General features: G+C 31.6%; 3 protein-coding genes across 3 annotated transcripts in view; 1 reads left to right on the plus strand and 2 right to left on the minus strand.

Moving 5' to 3' along the window:
• The window catches only part of Ctr9 (RNA polymerase-associated protein Ctr9), a 331,471-nt gene that overhangs the window by 291,912 nt on the left and 16,142 nt on the right, over nucleotides 1-23,417 (minus strand). The gene's annotated exons all lie outside the window — the stretch shown is intronic.
• Nucleotides 141-21,987, minus strand: P5CS (Delta[1]-pyrroline-5-carboxylate synthase). Its single transcript, XM_089703503.1, has 10 exons — nucleotides 21,793-21,987; nucleotides 9,969-10,145; nucleotides 9,422-9,565; nucleotides 7,846-7,953; nucleotides 5,971-6,141; nucleotides 4,318-4,506; nucleotides 3,848-4,043; nucleotides 2,676-3,680; nucleotides 1,087-1,224; nucleotides 141-386 (listed from the first exon to the last, which is right to left on the minus strand). The coding sequence occupies exons 1-10, from the start codon at nucleotides 21,907-21,909 to the stop codon at nucleotides 265-267; spliced, it is 2,367 nt and encodes a 788-aa protein (XP_089559629.1). The 5' UTR covers nucleotides 21,910-21,987; the 3' UTR covers nucleotides 141-264.
• LOC149482749 (uncharacterized) lies at nucleotides 16,652-18,284 on the plus strand. The gene is made up of 4 exons (XM_089703553.1): nucleotides 16,652-16,778; nucleotides 17,553-17,775; nucleotides 17,902-17,963; nucleotides 18,038-18,284. Exons 1-4 carry the CDS (start codon nucleotides 16,652-16,654, stop codon nucleotides 18,076-18,078), a joined length of 453 nt encoding a protein of 150 aa, XP_089559679.1. The 3' UTR covers nucleotides 18,079-18,284.

The following is a 23,417-nucleotide window of genomic DNA, read 5'->3' on the forward strand; positions in this document are numbered from 1 at the left end:
TAAATTGCACTATTGCTTTATTATATAAAAAAATATAAAATTTCAATATCAATCATCACAATATTTAACACTTGTACATTATTATGTCTATCTAAAAACTACTCCAATATATTTTTACTAACATCACAAGAACATTAAATTCACTTTTTGTATGAATCTTAATATACTAATTAAAACTACCTTAAATTCAATAAAATATATAAATATACTTTTATTTATCTAAGTTCGATTTCCGTACAATAATTTCTTGAAAAAGCGTACGAGTCAATTGTTAGGCAGAGTTTCGTGAAGCCATTGTCGCTTGCCTTCGTTAAACTCTGCCGCGGTGTGGTCGGTGCCTTCTAGGATCCATTTTGTTGTTAGCAGACCTTCTACTCCCACGGGGCCTGAATTAAAAGTAATAATTATATAAGTACTTGATAATAATTTTTACCTTCTTATTTTATTGGTAAGTATAGCTTAGAAAATAATTTTCTATTGATAATGTTCTACTGGTCATAGCGTGCCTAATGATGCAACATATTTCTTCTATTCAAATCAGTAGTTCAGTTCAAATCAGCTCATTCAAACACCGTCTCTTACAATTTTAATAGAATAATACAAATACCTACCATAATCTACCCTCAATTTCAAAATTTTTAATCACCTCCAATTATTCGGTTATAGTTAACATTTCAATTTTTTACCACCTCTAACTCTTCCGCTATAGCATAACATTAATCTTAATATATATAAATCTCGTGTCACAATGTTTGTCTTCAATGGACTCCTAAACCACTTAACTGATTATAAAAAAAAATGTATGCGTGTACTAGAGTACACACATAAGAAGTGAAACTTCTTTATGACCTTAAAAATGTCACGAGTATGGCGTAACGCAAAAATGTCACGCGTACGGCGTAACGCAAAAATATCACGCGTACGGCGTAACGCAAAAATGTTACACTAAATTTTTGTCCAACACTTGTTTCACTTCAATAAAATTCGCACACCATGTGCAGTTCGATCTAACTTGAGAGATAGGATAGTTTAAACATGTAGGTACCACGGGCGAAGCCGGGGCGGACCGCTATAATATAAGTTTACCTCTAGCATGTATCCTAGCGGTAGAGATGCCGACTTCAGCGCCGAGTCCGAAGCGGAACCCGTCCGCGAAGCGAGACGACACGTTGTGGAACACACACGCGCTGTCCACTGAACTGAGGAACCGTTTCGCTGTGCTCTCTGTGAACGTTTCAAATGCTAATGTATTGTACAAATACAAGTATAAAGTAAAATATAGAAGCTAAAATAATATAGAGCATCACTACATAGTATAAAACAAAGCCGCTTTCTCTGTCCTGTACTATGTATGCTTAAATCTTTAAAACTACGCAACGGATTTTGATGTGGTTTTTTTAATAGATAGAGTGATTCAAGAGGAAGGTTTTGGTATATCATTTATTATGTTTTAGACAAAGCGGGCGAAGCTGCGGGCGGAAAGCTAGTGATTTCTAAAAAAAACCATCGTAGGAAACCTTGTTCCCTGCATTGAGAGCAAACATAGACAAATTATCTTTTGCTTATGTCCATTTACTATTCATTCACTAGTTAAATAGTAATCCATACTAATATTATAAATGCGAAAGTAACTCTGTCTGTCTGTTACTCAATCACGCCTAAACTACTGAACCAATTTGCATGAAATTTGGTATGGAGATGTTTTGATACCCGAGAAAGGACATAGGCTACCTTTTATTGCGAAATATGTACCACGGGCGAAGCCGGGGCGGACCTCTAGTCTAAAATAATATAGAGCATGATTTATAAAAAAAACATCGTAGGAACCTGGGTCCCTGCATTGAGAGCAAACATAGACAAATCATCTTTTGCTTATGTCCATTTTCTGTTCATTCACTACTTGTTTGATCGTGATGATGATGTATCCAAAATCCAAATAAATGGCAGCATAAATCATCAAGGTTTAAAATTTTACGATTCTAGCATTTCCGATGTCGGACAATGCAAGACAGCTATATAAGCTAGGTAATGTGTATTTAAATCAGAGCTAATTTCATGTTTTTGAGGACATAGGTACGGAACGACATAATCGACTTCCGACTAAGCTCCTTAAATATAGATAAAAAAAAATGTTACGATTCATCTCGCAGAATAAATAGATTGTTAAATCGAAACTTTTTAAAAGTAATGTGGCCTAGATATATTGATTGACCGTCCTTCACTAAGTAAATCGTTCTAAAGCAAACAAGCAATAGTACTTTTGTTATTATCTGTAAATAATTTTTTTGTAAATAAATGTATTAACCATTAAATAAGATCGCCTAAGAGAAAATAACCGTCGCAATGTTATCCTATTTGTTTAGTGAAGCAAAACTTTATGTAAGAGAATATAACCTTATACAACAATGAAACGACGATGTACGAAAGCCGTAAAAACTGTTGCTAAAGCTAGTCCTACTCTTTTATTGTTGTCCGATGACCACTGGATTTTTTACTCACTTTTTGTAGTATGTATATTTGCTTTGGAAACTAGAATCTGAATACTTCCTGCTAGATGAAACTAATACTTACAAATTAATTAACCACTACATCGTAATACTAACACTATTCTACTGAGAGCTAATACTAAGTTAATCACCAAATCCCGAATGTATGCATATTAATTAACAGCTTACCGTTCTCCGTAACAACAACATCAGTATGCGAGCTGCCGAACTTATGAATATGATCGATCGCCTCATCCATATCCTTAACAAGTTCGATACAACACTCCAAGGCTCCGTACTCGTGTCGCATGCTTCTCGCTGGCGGCGGACCAAAAGTTAAATGACTCGATAATTTGGGCCCAGCATTAATCTTCACCCCTTCGCTCTTCAACATACTACAGATATCCGTAAACAAACTGCCAGATAAGTGGTCTTCGTGAACCAATAACGTTTCCATCGCATTGCACGCCGCTGGATAATCGCATTTCGCGTCCCGAACTATCTTCAAAGCTTTCGATGGATCCGCGTCCTTATCGATATACACGTGGCATATTCCTTCAGCGTGACCCAACACAGGAATGTGTTGTGATTGCTTTTGTATGCTTCGAACTAAGTCCGATGATCCGCGAGGAATTATGAGGTCAATGTGTTTCTCCATCGATAGTAGGTCACTGATTTCTTCCCGAGTCGAGACTAGAGATATTGCGTCTTGCGCTCCAACTGTTTTTAAAGCTTCTTTAACAAGTTCCATTAACGCTTTGTTTGAATATGCGGCTTCCTTTCCACCTTTAAGAAGCAGTCCATTTGCTGAAGCCATTGCCAAAGCAGCAACTTGAGGTAATGAATCTGGTCTGGATTCGAAAATGACCAGTAGAACTCCAATTGGGACGGTCAATTGACGAAGCATGAGGTTCTCAGCTAATTTTGTTTTTCGTAAAACTCTCCCAACATTTTCGTAACTTGAATCGGCGATTTGTTTCAAGCCTATTGACAAAGTTTTCAATTTTCCAGGACTTAAAGCCAGGCGATTTAGAAGTGGTTTTGCTAAGCCACCTTTAGTACCCTCCTCTAAATCTTTAGCATTTTCTTCAAGAATCATATCTTTCTTGTCCAGAAGAAGATCTGCTAAGGAGTGAATAGCTGATGCTCTGTCTGCTGGTGTCAGTTGTTGTAACACTCTACTTCCAGTACGAGCTGAAACAGTAAACGTAAATTTTGCTTAAATAAAAATACTCAGATTGTTATCTTACACAATGCTTTATTTTCTTATTAAATATCTCGCTGTATTGTATGTCCTAATAACAAATAAAACCCACGCAAAATGTTCGCAAATTAGAGTAACATTAATAGAAAACGCTCACCATTTTCAGCTAAAACATCAACAGAAGTAGACGACGTCGTGGTGGGACTGTCCGTAAAGAACGTTCCAACCTTTCTCCCACTGATAATGGTTTTAATAGCTTTTTCCTGCATTCCATTACAAATTACAACGCTGACACCTCGCGCCATTGCCCACGTTGCTGCGTTTACTTTGGAATCCATTCCCCCTGTCCCCACCTGTGATTAATTCGTCCATCTTATTGTAAATATTTACGACAAACACACAAAACAAAAGCAATAAATTTAATATTCGGCACCGTTTATTAAAATCTAAATTGAAATTCCGAACCGTGCCAATCTAAATACAAAACCGAAGGTATTTAATAAAGAATGAAAGATGGTCGCTAGAGACATAAAAATTCAAATCCAAACATTGAAGAATGATATATTTTGCTTATTCGGTACACATTCATTAAAATTAAGCACAATTAAGATATTTTAACAATCAAACCTTTGATTTCTGGCCAAATTGAACTTGGTCCCGATCTTTAGAAGTATATGTATGCATCATTCGAGCACCATCCTCCCAGGGTGGCTTGTTGTAAATGCCGTCCACATCTGACATCATAATGAGCAAGTCTGATTGGATCTCCGCAGCTAATAAAGCTGATAGACTGTCATTATCCTTTATACCGATACCCTAAAACACATGACAATTGATACAAATTGGTACATTGATTGCAACAATAAATTGACAAACGCGAATTGATATACAATCCGTTTTCAAAACAATCGTTATATCAATTGATGAGATACAAATTATAATGATTTCCCTCACGAGCAATGTTACCGCAAAACATTCACGTTATACCTATCTAAATTGTCAAAATTATGTGTGTGTTATGTGTTAATACAATCAAATAGGAATATTGTTTCGAGTAACGTTCGAATGGTTTAATTAAATCGTCAGACCGAAACACGACGACGATTTTTAGCTGTTTCCCTATTGTTTCAGGCTGAACAAGAGCTAACAACAATGATAAAATCTTGCAAAGAGAAGTCTTTAAGGCACGTCTCGAAGAAGCTTGAGTGTCCATTAGGGTTTAGCATAACGTTCGAATGGCATCATAACGGAGGGAAAGCATCTTGTCGTAACAGTAAACTTTCATCTTACAGTCAGGATTTTACGTATTTACCTTGTCCCATTGAGTTTACAATATCGTGTTTCCGTTGTAAATTAGCGTGTTTGATTTTATTGTTCTGTAGTTGTCCTTTTTGCTTCGAGTATACCAATTCTAAAGCATTAAGCTTCGATGTAGACTTTACATTTTAATATTTTATACCCACAGTGAATGCATTATTAAAAGAAAAGAGAACATAATCTATAAAGAAATTTAATTGCGTTTTTCTTCAACGTAATTACGCTAATCCTATTTCTTGTTGCAATATGCTGAGTCCATTAGCCACGAGAATATAATCCGCTACCTAGATAAATATATTCAGAACCGGTTAAATTAATGAATAATTATGAGAAGATTAAGTCTGTTAGCTGCAGGATAAAAGGTACGGAAATATTTCCAATAGAACGTTTCTAACATAAAATAAAATCATTATGTTAAATTATCGGTTTGTGTTTACCATAATTTTGATTCATTTTAGCTTAGTTAAAATTATTTTTTTAATATTGAATATTATGTTACTATACTTCTATTCCGGGTGTGTCTATGGTTAAATTAATGCTTTAATTAGATATTTAATGTTTACCCGCCTACTGTGTGTTTGTTTAGGACATTGCGTAGTTACAATATATAAATAGCGTGATGATGCCGACTAATTTGTACCTACCATAAACAAAGTTCATGTTATATTAATTAATTATGAACCTAGCGGAAAATTTAACAAACTTGTTCACAGGCTTGTGGTTGAAGTGCAACACTTTTAGTTCAAAATCAAAGAAAACATTTTACATAAAATAATCGACACATAGAATTTAGTGGGAATAGAAACGTAGATTTTAATATTACGAATGTACTCCTATATTATTTCTAATTATAATAGTATGAGATTTGATACCTATTAACGCAGCGCAGTCACTACGCTAACAAAGTTATGAAACGGAGCCTAAATAAATATTATTTTTCCAGAAATTTCTACCAGTAATTACCTTTTTGCCGGTTCCAGGAACAACGGTATCATCGTGTATGTACATAGGCGGACTGACCGCGTCATTAGTGTTCACAATAGGCACAATGTTAAGTGATATTAACTCGGAGAGTGTGCAGAACAAATTCTTCCTCGTCTCTTCATTGTAGAAGTCTGGCTTTGTAACTAACACCTGAAAATATTATTTGTTCTTATAGGGTTACGTTACCTGAAAATGTATGAGATTGAATTATTTCCCTCGCCTGCTTTCGCTCAAGTCTGCACCTAACTGTGATTTATTTGCTATGTTCACTGCAAGGAAGCTTGGTGATGCGTGTAAGTGGTTTCCTTTGTATGTTATAGAGTTCATACTTTTTAAATATTTGCAAGAAAAATCCATTATTGAAGTCGTCATTTACACAAAGGTAAATAAATTTTGATGTTAATTTGTCGAAAACTTTATTTTTTAATAATTAAAAATAAAATATAGGTACAATAAATATTCAATAACGGCAAAATAAATTTAAAACATCAACTTGCTCTACATAAGACTTTCTATGTAATTTAATGACTGTATTTAACAAGAGACAGAGTTATTGAGTTAGCAAAAGTAATAATTAATAATTCATCTATATTTCATTAAAAGCAAACTTTATCAAACATTTCATATTTCTGAGTAAAGCTATTACTTTATTACTTATTAACTACAACGTTTTCAAAAACCTTCAGAGCTATATAAAATAAATGTTGATTAACAGGAAAGCTCGATTACTATGAAATGAAGTATTTTCTTTAGACGCCGTGAAATGTTATAAGTAAACTTTAAAATTAACTTCATTTCAAAATATTTTCACATCCACGCTGAAGAGAATTTTATTTCTAGTCTTCTAATTCCTAGTGGCGGAAATTGTAGTTTATTTGCAGTTTAATGTATAGTGGGACAGACGCAGTAATGTATCAACGTAGAGAGACCGGACCGATATTAAAATAGTTTCTTACTAAACTGTATAATTTATCACCGACACAAGACACAGAAAAAGAGAATAGATCTTAGTACTTCAGCTTTGAAATGCAACTATATTAAAATTCAAGAAGATTGAATGATTCCGTTTTTGGAATATCTCTATTCATCCGTTTGGTACCTATTTTTTTAATATATAAATTAGCCTAAAAATAGTGTTGTTGGCGTGATTATTGGAAACAAATGTAGACTCTTTTATATTATATGAGAAGCTGTATAGGTATTTACGCCCAATGTTTAAATTGAGGCATATAGGTAATTATTGCTCCGAATTTTTAATTTAAAAGATCGCTTATTTAGTAGCCAATTAACATTTTTTTAGAGTGCTAATTAATAAAAATTAACATTATCAGCAGCAAATAATTAAGATAATTCAGTCGGCCTATTAAATACTTATAAAAAATTAGCTTTTACCATATTATCCTTACTTTTTACTAAAACCGTTTGTGTACGTAATTGTTCTAATTACAGCGAGTAAATTCATTAGTTAATGACTGCTTGTTAAAACTCGTGGTAGTTAATTTGTTGTAATAATTATGAGTGAATATTGCCTGTATATTATATACCAGCTGTTCTTTAAATAAATTGTTACAATTATAATACTCATAATGTAATTTTTTAATTTATTAAAGCAATTGGTTCAATTCTTGCGTTACACAAAATATTTTTGTTCTGAAAATTAGTCAAATAAAAATAATTCATGCTTTTGAATAAAATATACTATAGCTTAAAGGCTAGATTAAAATCAACATAAACAAGAATATATCTTAGGTACAGAACTTGACATCAACAGCAAAATACTAAATTATTTTCACAAAAAATCATAGCAAAAGCACAACTAATTTTTGTGCTTTTGTTGTGATTTTTTAAACTTACCTGTGCAATTTTTACGTTGTACTGTGAAAACATCGCGTCGTACATAGCCATGAGCTCCGATTGGCCCACAGCCGCCGCCGCCCGCGGGTCCAATATACTTCCCGCGTCCTGTAATAACATTAATACATTTCCTAACCTTCCTTGTTTTTTGAAAAAGTGTTGCTTATGGAAAAAAAGGGTATGATTTTTTTAAGCAATTACATGTAAAAGTGAAGTCCCATGTCCCCTAGTCTAGTCCCCACTAGGGGGCAGATGCATTATACATCTGTTTCACTGATCAATTTTCTTTAGGGACAAGTAGGTGATTAGCCTTGTGTGTCCTACCAGACCGAGAAATTTTTTTTTCTTCGTCTCTACCGGGAATCGAACCCACGCTCTACGCTCACGCGTTAACCATTGTACCAACGAATATGAATTGCATTAAACTCTACTCGATTATAGATAGTTATTACTTATTAGTAAAGAGAGAATATAAGTAGTTAGGGTTAAGTAAACGACGAATTATACTACCCGCGTCCTGTGATAACATGAATTCATTTCCTAACCTCCCTTACTTTTGGAAGAAGTGTTATAGGGAAAAAGGGTTTTAAAAATACAAGAAAAAATGTATATTTTAAGGATCTGTATACGTTTTGCATTGAGTAATTACGGATTTAAATAGGATTTAGAACGCGTTTCAATATTATTGTTTCTACCTTGTACATGATAATAGAGCAACAGGAGCTTAATATTGCGTTTATTAGACTATATATACATTTTACTATACATATATCAATGTATATCCCTTTATTTAATAATTAAAGAGCATTCAACATAAACTGCTGAAGCGGCATTATTCAAATTGAAACAATTAGTGGCTGAATGCTGATTACCAATCACTAATGTTCCGCTATTGTGAACTTAATTGATTTGTGTACGTTTAACCTTACACCGTGAACAAATAATCAGTATTTCATAATAGTAATCAATCATATTAATACTGTACATTGTTATTAAAAATGGTAAAAAGCAGAAATAGAGCCTAATATGAAGCTTTTCAATGAGCAAAAACTATTGTGTTTAAAAATGTTCAAATGTTAATCTTGTATTATCATCCATTCGTAGGGAAAATACTGAACATTAATACAAAAGAGGTTGTAGTACACTCTATTTAATAGAAACATATCAACTTTAAAGTGAAAATGGTTCGCACAACAATTTCATTATTTTTATGTTCACGTTGATTGATGAAAATTGTTGAATATCCATTTTTTGTGCGTATACAATTACAGTTTTGAAATAAAATAACAACCGCATTGTAGGTATAATATTATTTAAAAAAATTCAACCGTGAAACAAAACTGGCATTTGATTAAAATTTACGTTTTTCAGTGAAAGAGAACATTCCTGAAAAATATTACAATGCTTTTTGCGTATCCGTATATAAACGAATTTTATACATCTTGAAATAAAAATAACATAAAAATATTTGGCATGACGGTTTCATGATGTTGAAGGTACCTACTGGTGAAATTAATAAACTTTAAGACACATAATTTAAATTATTTTTATTTGTAATGTCACTGTTTTTACTTACCTCTCTAGTATGATCACTAGGTGAAAGAGTTTCTCTCATGGACATAGACATGAGCAGTTCCTGTGTGAGCTTTTGCCTTCCAAAAGCTACAGCTCCACTTGTCACCATAATGCACTCTCGACCTTCGTGGTGACATTCTGCTACCTATTAAGATTTTAAAACGAAATAATATATTTAATAAAATTATTTTCTACTAAATTTGTATCAGAAAAATACTTGGTTAATGTAGTAGGAACAGTAGGTACTTTCGTATCTTATCTGTATGCATACAGATTACAGAAAAATATGCAACAATTTATATTTTTTATTACTGTAAAATAGATTTACGTAACCTAATATTGTGCAATGCGAAGGTAAATAGATTTATCATACAATAAGAGACAGGATAATACCAGTTTGCAACCTGACGAAGAAGATAACAGCATATTTTAACTTGCACAATTAATTACTAAAACTACCTAGATAGGTATATCTATTATCTTCCTATATGGAGTATGGGTTGTACTTTTGTAATGAATAATGAATGCTTCATATAATATAAAATTACCTGTTCAATAATCGAAGCCAATCGCCCCAAAGCAAGGCCATTTCCATCTTCTCTTGTGATAACAGCACTGCCAAGCTTAACCACCAAGCGTCTGGCATATTTCAATTGGGACCTGTCTGAGAATGTGCGTTGCTTACGGTCCGTGCTAGCTAATGTTCGTTTATCTACATTTGAACCCTGTGGAATACAATGAATCCTAATTTTAATAAATTACATTCTTACAACAATCTTTCTAAATTCTTAAATATACTGCTATTTCTAATATGAGATGTTGCCTCTGGTATTGGCAGAAGTGCTCTTGCCACATCCAATGAACACAAACAAAAGCTTAAACAATTTCATGTGAAAAAATAAACACTGAACACGGTTCAGTAGTTCAGAATGAATAATGCTTTGCCTATCTAGTGGTATGTAAAAAGTCCTGAAAATTTTAATCGTCCGCTGCTAGAATCCATATTTTACAAGCAAAAGTATATAATTTATAGCTGCCCCAAAGTATTACATGACTTTGTAATAACTGAACCTTATACAATATCGTTCATATCACAAAAACGTTCTTGAAATAGTAATTCAAACTCTTGTTGAAAGCTATTGTACTTGTAATAAGGTATGATTTCTTATATAGGATTTTTGTAAGTATCGGCCGCTTGTAAAAACGTCCCTTTTCTTTTACGAGCCTATAAAGAGCGGTCTCGAACACTTTATTGGTAACGCGTGCTTACAATATCCCGTAAAAACTTACATGTGCTTGGTTTGCAACATAAACATTACGATATTAAAACATATATATAATATTAATAATATTATTATGATAATAAATGTGTCGAGGTAGTAGTCGAGAGGAGATACAATATAAGTAAAATTTCTTCATGTACTTACCTAATACCTTCGCGAGTTTATCAAGGAATTATTTATATATTTTGAGAAAAAATACATTCTTTTGTGCTCTTAAGCTAACAAATCTTCGCGAATCGTTTAGTATATTTTATTCAATTAATGTATCTACTTTGAATCTATAGGTATATAGATACCACTTTAGTTTAATTTATTATATTTTTCAGTATGAAAATTAAAACGTTTGAAATTTCACGATGAATATAAAAATGAAGAGCATTGAAACGCTCATTTTTTAATGAGAGATTCATTGCAATAATTAATAAAAAAAAGTATGCAGGAAAAATTATAAATATTTTTCTACAAATGACATGACTACAGAAATAATTGTTGTACATTTATAAATGTATCACAGAAAGAATACATATCTACTTTTATTGCACCATGATATTATAGGCTCTATTTTTTGCTTACTATGTGAGCATATTATATATATTATTACTCCGCGTTATTATATTAATACACCGATATTATCATATTCTACAGGAAAATGTTATAATTTTAAAGCTCATTTTCGGATATAATATATGTAAGTATTTTTATATAATCACATAAAATACTAGGTTTTCAAATAAATTATAAAGACAATAGAATTAATTCGTTGTAGTATAACACATTTTCATAATAGGTTTAACTCGGACTCGATTAATTCAAAACCTCGAAGCCCAATAAAAAAAGAAAAATGAAATTTAACCCATAAGATAGGAAAACAACAACTCTTATGACTTCGTCTGATATTAAACTCGATCCGTCTAACTTTCATTAATTAAAAGAAAAGAAAATTTCCAATCGTAATTAATTTACGCTTAAGTTTTAAGTAGAAAGGGATGTTAGGAAGATTAATATAACAAAAAGGATCGAAGTTAAATCCGGTCATCGATTTGAAAAGTTGCTAACTTCGCGTATAAAAATTTTGTTGAGTTTCTAATGGCACGTCAGACAGGTTCACTTAATCTACGTTTTATTAACGTGAGTTTAAATTAATAACGCGTAACAGATTAATTGACTCTTCAGGAAATGGTAACGTTGTTTTATTATACCGTCAGAAGGTTTTTTAAGTTTTTGATATTTTACGTAAGCAAAGTTTATTTTTTTATCAGTTATAATAACAAATACATTATTCAAATTTTAAATATATTGATAAGTAATAAATAGGCATATCATCAGCAAGTGGTGAAACTAGCGCTTACCATATTCATAAAAGTCCTTTAAATATTAATCATAAAGTAAATGAATAAAAATATCTTATTAATTGTACATTGGCAGTTAGGAACTCTTCAAGTTAAATGGGATAGCAACAACGAACTATTCGCAAGTCAGAACAAAGGATGCCAAGTCTGACCAAGAACACAAAGTTGAAATAAGCATTAATTAATTGTTTAAGTCTCCTTGATTTTTCATTAGGGGCTTAACATAGTAAAATCATAAAATGATTCGTCTAATTTCTTGTGTCTAGACTAACGCCGGCTGTCAAGAATTTCCTCGGAAAAGAGCAATTACAGCATAATAGTAGGGGAGGCCAAGAGGGGATTTTGGGATTTACTCGAGCGCGTCAGATTACTATAAGGGACGGTACCTTAGCTATTAATTAGTACCTCTAGTCAATATGAGCAGTTATGGTTGGTGGGTGCGCTCAGGGGCCCCGCTGGAAAATTTGAATAATCCATAATTCCCTAAGGTTGAGCTCGAATCGTCAGATTAGCGAAATGGGGACTTCTTATATTGTAATTAACCCCCCCATATATTAATCTGACGCGCTCGAATAATATTACTTTAATTTTTTACCCTTTCTTCATAGCGATTAAATCGCCACTTAAATCGTCAGATTAACGTATACTTTTTTTCAGTGACGTCCTGGAGCATGCAAAATATCAATATCTAACGCGCTTGAGTATTTCCAAGCCAATATTTTTCTTTTTTAAATTAAAAAAAAAATCAAAAAACCCTTCCCCACCGCTAAAAGTGAAAACATTATAGGACCTTTTTTTCTCGCTATGGTCTAATCTACCAATTCTAATAGGTTCCCGTGACGCTCGAGTAAATCCACATTTAGCATCCTGGGCTCCCCTACTATAAAATATCACAAAATTTATTTTTCTACGTTATAAGGTACCTACTGTGAAACTTTAATATGAATCAAAATTTCACAAAGAACCTTTGTTTCTTTGAATATTTCTGACACGAAATTTTTTACGCATAGGTAGGTATATTATTAAGGAATTTTACAGGCCACGTATTTTGTATGTTTCTGAAATACAATGCTAATTGACAGAGTAAGAAGGGCACACTCACAATAGCTACAATATTTATGCGATATTCAAAGAGTTATTTTTTTACTTTTAGAAAAATAAAAAAATAACTCTTTGAATATCGATCATATCCAAATGCAAATGCATTGTTTAAGATTATTATTATCTGTCATATAAGTGGCCGTTCTTATGGCCATTCTACTAGGGATGCATTATATATATTCATTTGATCTGATACATATAGGTAATATAAGTTTTACTAGCATAACTACAATAAACTAATAAATAAATGCGGAAATGCACATTATCTATCACTTCTAACAATCCATAAGCAATCTATGATACTGGGATATAGTTTATTATTCAAGATATACAATAACATCTGAGTATTATGATATTAACGTATATGAACAAGTCACATATTTACACTTTTAACAACAAACGTAGGTATATATTATACTCACGCAAGTAACACGTGCGATAGTAATTGATATGAACCTTGTAGCAACCACAACATAGGGATATATTCTAATATATGTCGTTAACGTAATATTTTATACGGAAATGCACTTATATTGTTTCAAGGTCAAATACATGTATCGAGTCTATGTTGATTGTTCAACAAATTGGCGCCAATAACGCTCGTCCACAGATAACACATTCATTTGACACTGGCTGCTCGCTGGCTGGGAGACGATCGCGATGGGATTACTGTTTTTTTTTTTTTATAAAGAGAGAGGAAAAAGAAATCAATGTTTTATAAATAATAAAGGTTCCATTTATTTCTATGCAATTTATTCAATTCTTCAGTCATTTGTAATAATTTGTTTTCATTTATCTTAGGCAACATGCAAAGTACAGTTGTACAAAATAAATATGTAGTAACATACACGTGTAGACTTATTTTTAATTTTTACTTGCTATTTAACTATTGAGATGATGACCTCTAACAGTATCTTGTTTTAATGACATTAACCTACAATCAGACGTTGTGTACAGTGAGTGGGAGATAAAATATTTAATTGTTATACTTATACAAATAACACTCGTGTTGAGTAATTAGATAAAATAATTTGATTTGAATCTATATTTTAATGTTTTAAAGAGGAATTAAGGAGTTCTACTGAATAATACTGAAAATTATTATAGCAACATTTCTTCAGAGTAAAAGCTTTTTTGTCCCGAAACAACCTGTATGAAGCCGGGGCCAGGACGAAAGTAGTAAAAGAATAACTTTGAGAATCTTACAGTAGTGAAATTACTTATGTTTTCCATAATAATATGATACCTACGAGCAAAACATTTGTCGTTTTCCTTAAAACATAAACACTGAGACAGTTACTACGCAATTCTTTACATAGACATCGAGCATATATAGCACAAATGGTTCTTATTTTCAACACATGTTTACGCACAAATAAAATTATTTCTTATAAGAACTCACCTCTAGACCTGGATTTATTTTACCTAAGGACAACCAATCAACTCCTATAGAAGAATAAAGTCGCCTTCCATTTGCGAATAAAGGACCACAACGCAACATATTGTTCCAAATTCAAAATCACAATTTTTTATGACAAAAAATTACGTTTTTCCAATGTTGTTTAAATCACTTTATTTAATTATATTTGGCACATATTAAACACATTAAAAATAAAATAATAATATGTAACTGTAGAGAGCGGTTGGCGCGTATTCCAAGTACTTATGATAAACGAAATGAGAACATTTATCAGCGTTGATACCACAAAATGAAATGCTGTGTGTTCATTAAAATAATATTAACCAACAAACAAAATTAAGTCGTGAGCTTAATGAGCTTAAGCTGCGGATTTCTGTTAACATCTCTCTCCTCTGAGTCCTCTCTAAATTTATATTTAAAAATTAGATTATGACTACCCTGTACGAAATAGTTGAGGTAAAAAAAAAACAAAAAGAAGCATAACTAAAATTACAAAAATAAAATAGAAATGATAAACGATGAATATGTACACAGACGTACATCCAATAATAAATAAAATAAATAAAATAAAAATATCTTTATTTCACAACCACAATTACAAAATATACAAAAACGATGGTCCCGTACTAGACTATAGTCTGTATTACGGTATTAATAATGTTAGTAAATAGTTTTAAAATAGGATCTAGGATCGTACCTATAGGTATTTGCTTGATAAACTTGTAATTTCATTATAACGAAAGTAAGTAATTTGAACTTTTTTAACCTTACTGCATTTATTTATGTTTTTAATAGTTCCGTGGACTTACAATAATTCATAATGATTATTATTTATTTAGTCCATTGAAAAGTTAAATTTTTTAGGCCTAACCTTGCGTTTTTTAGAGGACGCAATTTTGTTTTTTTTATATGTAGGGGGGGTCAGTGTGAAACTAAAACCAAGTTTGTGGGGTCGCCACCCTTGTCCCACGGCCGCCATCTTGAAAATAGCGGTTGAAATGGTTTTTACGATATATCTCTTAAACTATTTATCTGATAAAAAATATCGCTAACATTATTTGTTGCAAATTAAATTCTCTACAACTTTGGTGCAGTAACTTTTTGTCGTAGAACTATAAATAAAAAAGTTGTAAGCGAAAATGTTCAGAAATTAGAGCTATTTATATTTTTCAATAAAACTTTTTTTATCATTTTACGAAGAAATGATATCAGACCATTTTTGTAGATTGTTTTTTGAGGAACAACTTTTATATACAACATTTTTTCATTACGTCAATAACTAAGGTTTTACAGCGCTCTGAAGTAAGTACTATTTTTCAGTACTCTTAACTATACATATATTGGCTAGTGCCTCTTTTCCCATACTCCAGAACAATAGAAGCACACTGCAGAACATTTCAGCCCTGCTTTTCGACGTAAAAAAAAACGCGCTTCCAGACTCAGTACCTCCTGGGTGGTGGGGAAAAGATTCAATAATTAATTATTTATAATATTGCAAAATTAATTATTAACAATATTATAATAACAAAAAAAAAACAATTACTGATGACAAATTATTATTAGTACACCCATAATATAAGTATACTGTATAGTTCAGAGTACTGAAAATTAGTACTCACTTCGGAGCGCTGTAAAACATTAGCTATTTACTTATTGAAAAAATGTTGTATATAAAAGTTGATCCTCGAAAAACAATCTACAAAAATGGTCTGATAATTTCTTCGTAAAATTATAAAAAAAAGTTTTATTGAAACATATAAATATCTCTAATTTCTGAACATTTTCACTTATAACTTTTTTATTTATAGTTCTACGACAAAAAGTTACAGGACCGAAGTTGTAGAGAATTTAATTTGCAACAAATAATGTTAACATTTTTTTTTATCAAATAAATAGTTTAAGAGATATATCGTAAAAACCATATCAACCGCTGTTTTCAAGATGGCGGCCGTGGGACAAGGGTGGCGACCCCAAAAACTTGGTGATAGCTTCACACTGACCCCCCTTACACATCAAAAAAAAAAAATTGCGTCCTCTAAAAAATGCAACCCCAAATGTAACTTTTCAATGAACTAATTATGCACAACATCAATCAGATCTTTGCGGCTAGTAACAATTTAACAAGGTTCAATCAGACTCGTGAATATATTGCCTGGAATTGGTCTTTCAGGCAATTATTATTTAATATTGGTTCATTGGCAAAAAGTATGTTCATGATTTATTTGACATTTTAATACCCTCACATATTTAATTCACCGCTTTCGAATTTTCATCGAAGCTTCCATTACGTTTTTCTAGGACATTAACATAAATATATTATGTATATCTGTAACTTTAAAGTATCTACACTCAGATTGTGTGCAAAACTAGGAAGGTACTCAATCTCGGTTCTCATAGCGTCTAAAAAAGCAAGATTAAAAAGAAATATTTTTTTTAATAAAAACATAATATTTTACCGAAAAGTCATTTTAATAACCTCACTAAGTACTCAGCGGATGAATTTAATAAAAGCCCCACACAATAGCTGTGTTTAACAATGAACTATAGTCAATACAAATTCAGAGAATACTTCAGAGGATATAATATTTTACAACAGATTTCTAATAAAATGGGGAAGGCTGTTCTTAAGGTGATGAATTAATTTTTCTAACATTTACGGCCCTTTTTAAACCTTCGTAATTTTTATATTGTTAAAGTTGTCGTGATGAAAATTCTTGACAAGAAAGTTCAATAGTAACACAATACGTCTACCGTTTTAGAAACATGATTCCATGATATTTTCTCGATAGAAAAAAAATACAAAGTTCTCATTGTTATTTTTTTTTAATCTCTGGCATCTTCAAAATAACAAACGTAAAGTTACGACTTTTTGGATATTAACTATAAAATATACAACCTATACGTCTACCGTATTAGAATTTTGAAATATGCGATGGTTTTGAAATAAACAAGAAATACTTGAAATTAGCGCGCGACCAGCCAATATAGCGAGAGCCGCCCTGTACCTTCCTACCCCGATCGCTGCACGAGTCATTCCCGCTACGGCCGTCACACGGGGAACTTGTGTCGCTTGCGCAATCGTAAAAAAGGGTGACAACACGATAAGACAAAATGAGACAAATGGGGACAATAAAGAAAATAAGAAGAAGAAACATAAAGGTTGGAGGAAAAAGAATGCTTACAATTGGAACAAATTAATGAAGTAAGTTGGTTTTATTTTAAATTTGATGATAATTGTATTATAGACGATGTTTGATATGTACCCCTGTTTTAAGTACATAACGAATGTGTAAGATTTTTTCATTTATAGCATAAATAATCTTTTCAGAAATCCGGAATCCAGAAGGAAAATAAACCCACTGATTGTTCACAATGTGAACCCACTCCTTCGTAAGTACCTTTATTCAGTCAAAAATGTATGTTATCAACGCTCTACTGGTTTTATCGCATGATTCCATTTTTAGCAAAAAGCAACAAAGTGCAAAGAAATAAAAAATCATGGTGAACTTAGTGGAAGTATGGTGGACGTAATATGGAATTATGGAACAGGAGCTCGTTGGAGTAGTATTATATTTTAAAAAAATACGAAAAAATTTCAAGAATTTCTTAGTAGGTGGTAGATAAGTATGTTGTATAAAGAATTTGATGTTGATATTTATTTCATTTATACTTACTACACCTGTGCGGGAAATTGCTTAGTACTAAAACCGGTTTATATTCGGGGCATTTCACGCCAAGCGGACACAGATTTCAGGGTGAGGTTTCAGATTTCGGTTATATTTTAGTATGTTACACCTGTATATATCCTCGGTATGTATACGAAATTATTTTGCATTTAGAAGCTTAGTTTTCAAAATACAGGTCTTTGAAGCTGTCAGTAAGCGCGAGGTATGGGGGACTTTGAATATAATTATCAGTTCAAGAAAAGTAATTTTTAAATAAATTGATGACTGAATAATATACCCCATGAAATAAACTTTTTATGCTCATATTTCGAATTTTGAATTTATATTTAAATTCCGTAGAAAAATAAAAATATATTTTTCTTCGTCATTTTTTACAAACTTTGCGTATTTTTAATTTTTTTAAAGATCATTAAATAAATAGCTTATATTATGTTTAAACTTCATGCAAAGTTCTAGAGTGGTCATCGCAGGACTTTAGAATCTACATGTATTATAATGTCGAAGCGCGGCAATATCCCCATACTAGCGCTTAGTTGGTTAGCGCACCGTACTGCAGTATTTATCTCATTATAGTTAGTTAATAACACCGTTTCAGGTTTTAATAAGATTTTATAGTGGTAAATAACAAGCAAGAAAATATTACTTTAGTTTTCTTAAAAAAAAAATATTCAGTAAAGTAATATGACATTTTTACGACTTTGAATACGTATATCTCGTCAATTATTTATTTTAGCATAAAACTTATTTATAAACCTCTAATCAATTTTTAAAGACCTATCTGTTGACACTTCATTTAATTCAAATTTCTAGAATTTATTTTTTGTCCCCGTTTCTATGAATATTGCAGTGCGTCGCGCTAGGCGCTAGTATGGGGATATTGCCGCGCTTCGACATTATAATACATGTAGCTTCTAAACTTCTGCGATGACCACTCTAGAACTTTGCATGAAGTTTAAGCATAATATAAGCTATTTACTTAATGATCTTTAAAAAAATTAAAAATACGCAAAGTTTATAAAAAATGACACAGAAAAATATTTTTTTATTTTTCTAAGAAATTTTAATATAAATTCGAAATTCGAAATATGAGCATAAAAAGTTTATTTTATGGGGTATATTATTCAGTCATCAATTTATTTAAAAATTACTTTTCTTGAACTGATAATTACATTCAAAGTCCCCCATACCTCGCGCTTACTGACATCTTCAAAGACCTGTATTTTGAAAACTAAGCTTCTAAATGCAAAAATTTTTCGTATACATACCGAGGATATATACAGGTGTAACATACTAAAATATAACCGAAATCTGAAACCTGACCCTGAAATCTGTGTCCGCTTGGCGTGAAATGCCCCATTCATATTTACATAGTAATGTGAGTTTTCATTTCGAAAAATTTTGTGTAAGTATATTAAATTGAGTTCCTGGGTGATCTGGAAACACAATTGGGCCCGGAGGATGGCGCTGTAGTCACTCCTCCTAATCACATGAACCGATTTGGATGAATATTTGTGTGCACATTTCATTGTTGTGGGATGATTGGTTGATTCGTTTTCACATTAGCTAATATTATGTATTTTTGTTGTTAGAAAGTAAACTTAATTTAATGTTTATAATACATTATTATTGGTATAAATAAGCCAGTGTTCGTCTCACATTGCTGTACCTGCCTACCTATCCTACCAGGGCCTAACTTTGTTCTGGCTATTTTATTTTGATTATTTGTTATGAATAATTACAATTATAATAGAGTGCAAAAAATAAATACATGCGTCAATATATTTTGTGTTTTTTTAAACAATTTTTTTATTTAAAAAAATATCATTCCGACCGCGGCTTTGCCCGCGTGGAATTAGGTTATATCGTGAATCCTGTTTTATCCCACAGAAGTGTTCAGTTCGGATTAAAAGTATCCTATGTGTAAATCCAGGCAATTAGCTATATTTTATCAAAATTGGTAATGTAGTCTTGACGTGATTAAGTAACAACTAACAAAAAAATATACAAATTAACATCCAAAGTTTCGCATCAGTTTTACTGTATTAGCGATATCTTCCACTCTTGACTTTGACTGAGAAGAATTAGGGTTTATAACTTCTTTCAGAAATAGTACCTTTCATTTCTGGGCATGATGTAATATCTACGTCAGCATCAAATTCTATCTAAATCAATTCAGTAGTCCGCGTAATTAGGTACCATTTCATTTTTTCAGAGTAACAATATTTTTTGTTATTTTAAAGATTATTTATAACCTGTATTATTTTGTAATAAAGTAAACATTACGAAATAATAATAATTAATAATTATTAATAATGTCTAAGTAGTTGTTAAAAAGAAGATAATTTTGTGTTTATAAGCAAGAAAATAAAACCAATAAATCAACAATTAAATATATGTATAACAATATTATAACTGTATGACGACTCCATACATGTTTGTCCCGAGTCGGCCAGCGGCAGCGCGGCGAGTTTGCAAGAATGACTTCGCGCACACCCGCGTTCGCGATAGCGAACTATTAGACTCCGCCCGCCAAGCAGTGGATTTTTTTTTGTGTATCGTCTTAATACATAGCTCTATTATAATACCTACCAATATGTACTTTTTCCCGATAAACAAATGAATTAAATGCTGAAATAGCCTTTAAACCCATTTTTTATAACCTTTCTAAAATATACCTACTTATCTTTCTCAAGAAAAGAAGTATGTAATATACTCATATTATCACGCTAGCCGCTAGGACCAACAGAGCACAAAAAAACACAAAATGAATACCTACAGCCGCTCTTTAGCATATTCAACGATTGTGTTTTTATTCAAATAGAAGAGTTGCTGCAAGATCGATTTTTATCTTTATTTATAATAGAATAATTCTACGCAGAAGCTGTTTATCAGTATTCATGTGTACTTAAATTAAAATATGCCCATGATTCTATATCTCTAAGGTCGAGGTCTGACTCTTGGAGGATGTGAGCATGAAGTAAGAACCACGTGTATGAACATAAAAATTTGATATAAAATTTATAAAATGCACTAAAAGTACCTTCGAATTTTGTGTTATAATTATTGCCATTATGAATATAGTTACATAATTCTATATGTAGATCCTAGTTCATATACATATCATGGCATATCTATTCCGAAGGCTGTTTATGTACGATTGAGATGTATTCTTCAATAACTCTACTTAAAAGTATTGAAACTCTAAGTTCCGATTTATTTATAAACTTTAAATTATATCATTCATAATATTGTAGGTATCATTAAACAGATAAAAGTTACCTATTTTTTATTACCTGTAACAAATCTGCAATACTCTATTAATTATTTCTCTGTTTCTATCAGCAGAGTTAAATATTTTGGAAATAATTTAAATTTTAAATCAAACGCGGTACCTACCTAAGTACATATTTAAATCATGTAAAAGTTCAATGAAGTTTAAATAATAAGCATTGTTATGTAAAATGTATCCTAATATTGGTTACAATTTCATTGAATAATGCATGATAACAATAATAATAAGAGCACGCACTCACACTCAAATGTCGACTTTCGACGCTGAAATTTCGTAGAAAAAATCCTGTTGACGGTCGCGTTAAACGTTTCACAGAATCAACTTTTAAACATAATTTTGAAATTTTGCTTAAAGTCATTTTTACCAATTTTAATAATTTAAAATTTAATCAACAAGAGATATTTTTTTGTAAGTATATTATTATTATTTTTTTTACAAATTATTTCATCCCACAATGAAACACATAACACATTTCAAATCAATATCAAACTCATAACTGCGACATCTCGACAAGTGACGTTTACTATTAGTAGATATTAGTAGGTACTACAGTTGCGTATCAAGTTTATGATAAAATATATTATAATATCTGTTTATTTCGCAAACAATAGGTACATGTCTATTTTATTTCCTAGAACACCCGACAGCCGACTCAATAAAAGCAGTAAAGCTGTTCAAGTTTTCATATCAAAATCTACAATAGATTGCGAATTATAATATCGTGATATTAAGGCAATCAAACCGTTTAATTACATCGTTACTTTCTATAAATGATTGTAGGTACAAGAAGATATTGAGACACGTGTAAGCATTTGCGTTAAAATGAACTCAAAACAAAAATTAATGGATGCAGTAAAAAGACAGAAACAAGTTGCTGGCAAATAATTAATGTAGATAATATTGTAACTACCTCTTTGAAATTCAATACCTACGTACTTAAGTGGTATACGGGACACGGGTTGATAAAAGAAGGTAGCCCTTAGCGGTAGATCCTATATCATAAGAGTTAGGTACCTATATAGAAGTGTACATACATATTTATTATTTAGTACCTACCTATTTACGCGATTATGTCAAAATGAAAACTAGGTAGGTTTTCAGGTGCTTGACTAGCATAACTATCTGTGTACAGGAACACGAAAGTTATGTTATGCTTGTAGCTATTTGCTGTCATTTGCTGTACCTTTTTTTTAAGTCTCACCGGTGACCGGATGCCGACGTATCCGATTGGCGAATCCAATTTATTTGTCCGCGTACCTATACCTTTTATTAATATAATAGTACGAATAAATAAATGAACTTTGAAACCACTTCACCATCACCAGTAGAAAGATAAATACATTATTCCTGAATGACACAACACACAGGAAAAAAAATCAAACATTACAGTCTACAGTTTTCGTGTTTCGTGGTATTTTATCAAATTGAAATAAAATTTAAAAGGGGTTTTATATATGAAGGCACATAATATAATTTTCTTCAAACTTTCATATGGATTACCTTATTCGTAAAATTGGAAACTTATAATAATAAAAGCTATATCAAAGTCTCTTTTGGTCAAGAAATTTAAGAAATATTTGTATTGTAGATAATAAAGAACTCGGACCTTTCGTCAGGATAAATTTTGTTGAATACGATATTATAAATAAACGAAATTCATAAATTTATTTTATTATATTATACCTAGTTAGGAGGACGCTTTGTAATATTTTACAGCGCGACACGAATCCATCCAAAGCACTGGCTTACAGAACATGTAATTTGTAAAAGCCACTTTTGTCTTTTGTAAGGTCAAAATATTTTCATGAAATATCTACCTCTTTATTAGCTACGACTGTAATATCTGGGCTTGACTGGCTGACATTC

Source organism: Colias philodice, chromosome 14 (genome assembly GCF_061535455.1).
Source record: "Colias philodice isolate Cphi_HAF_F1 chromosome 14, ilColPhil1 Martin Lab GWU primary, whole genome shotgun sequence".
Lineage (NCBI taxonomy): Eukaryota > Metazoa > Arthropoda > Insecta > Lepidoptera > Pieridae > Colias > Colias philodice.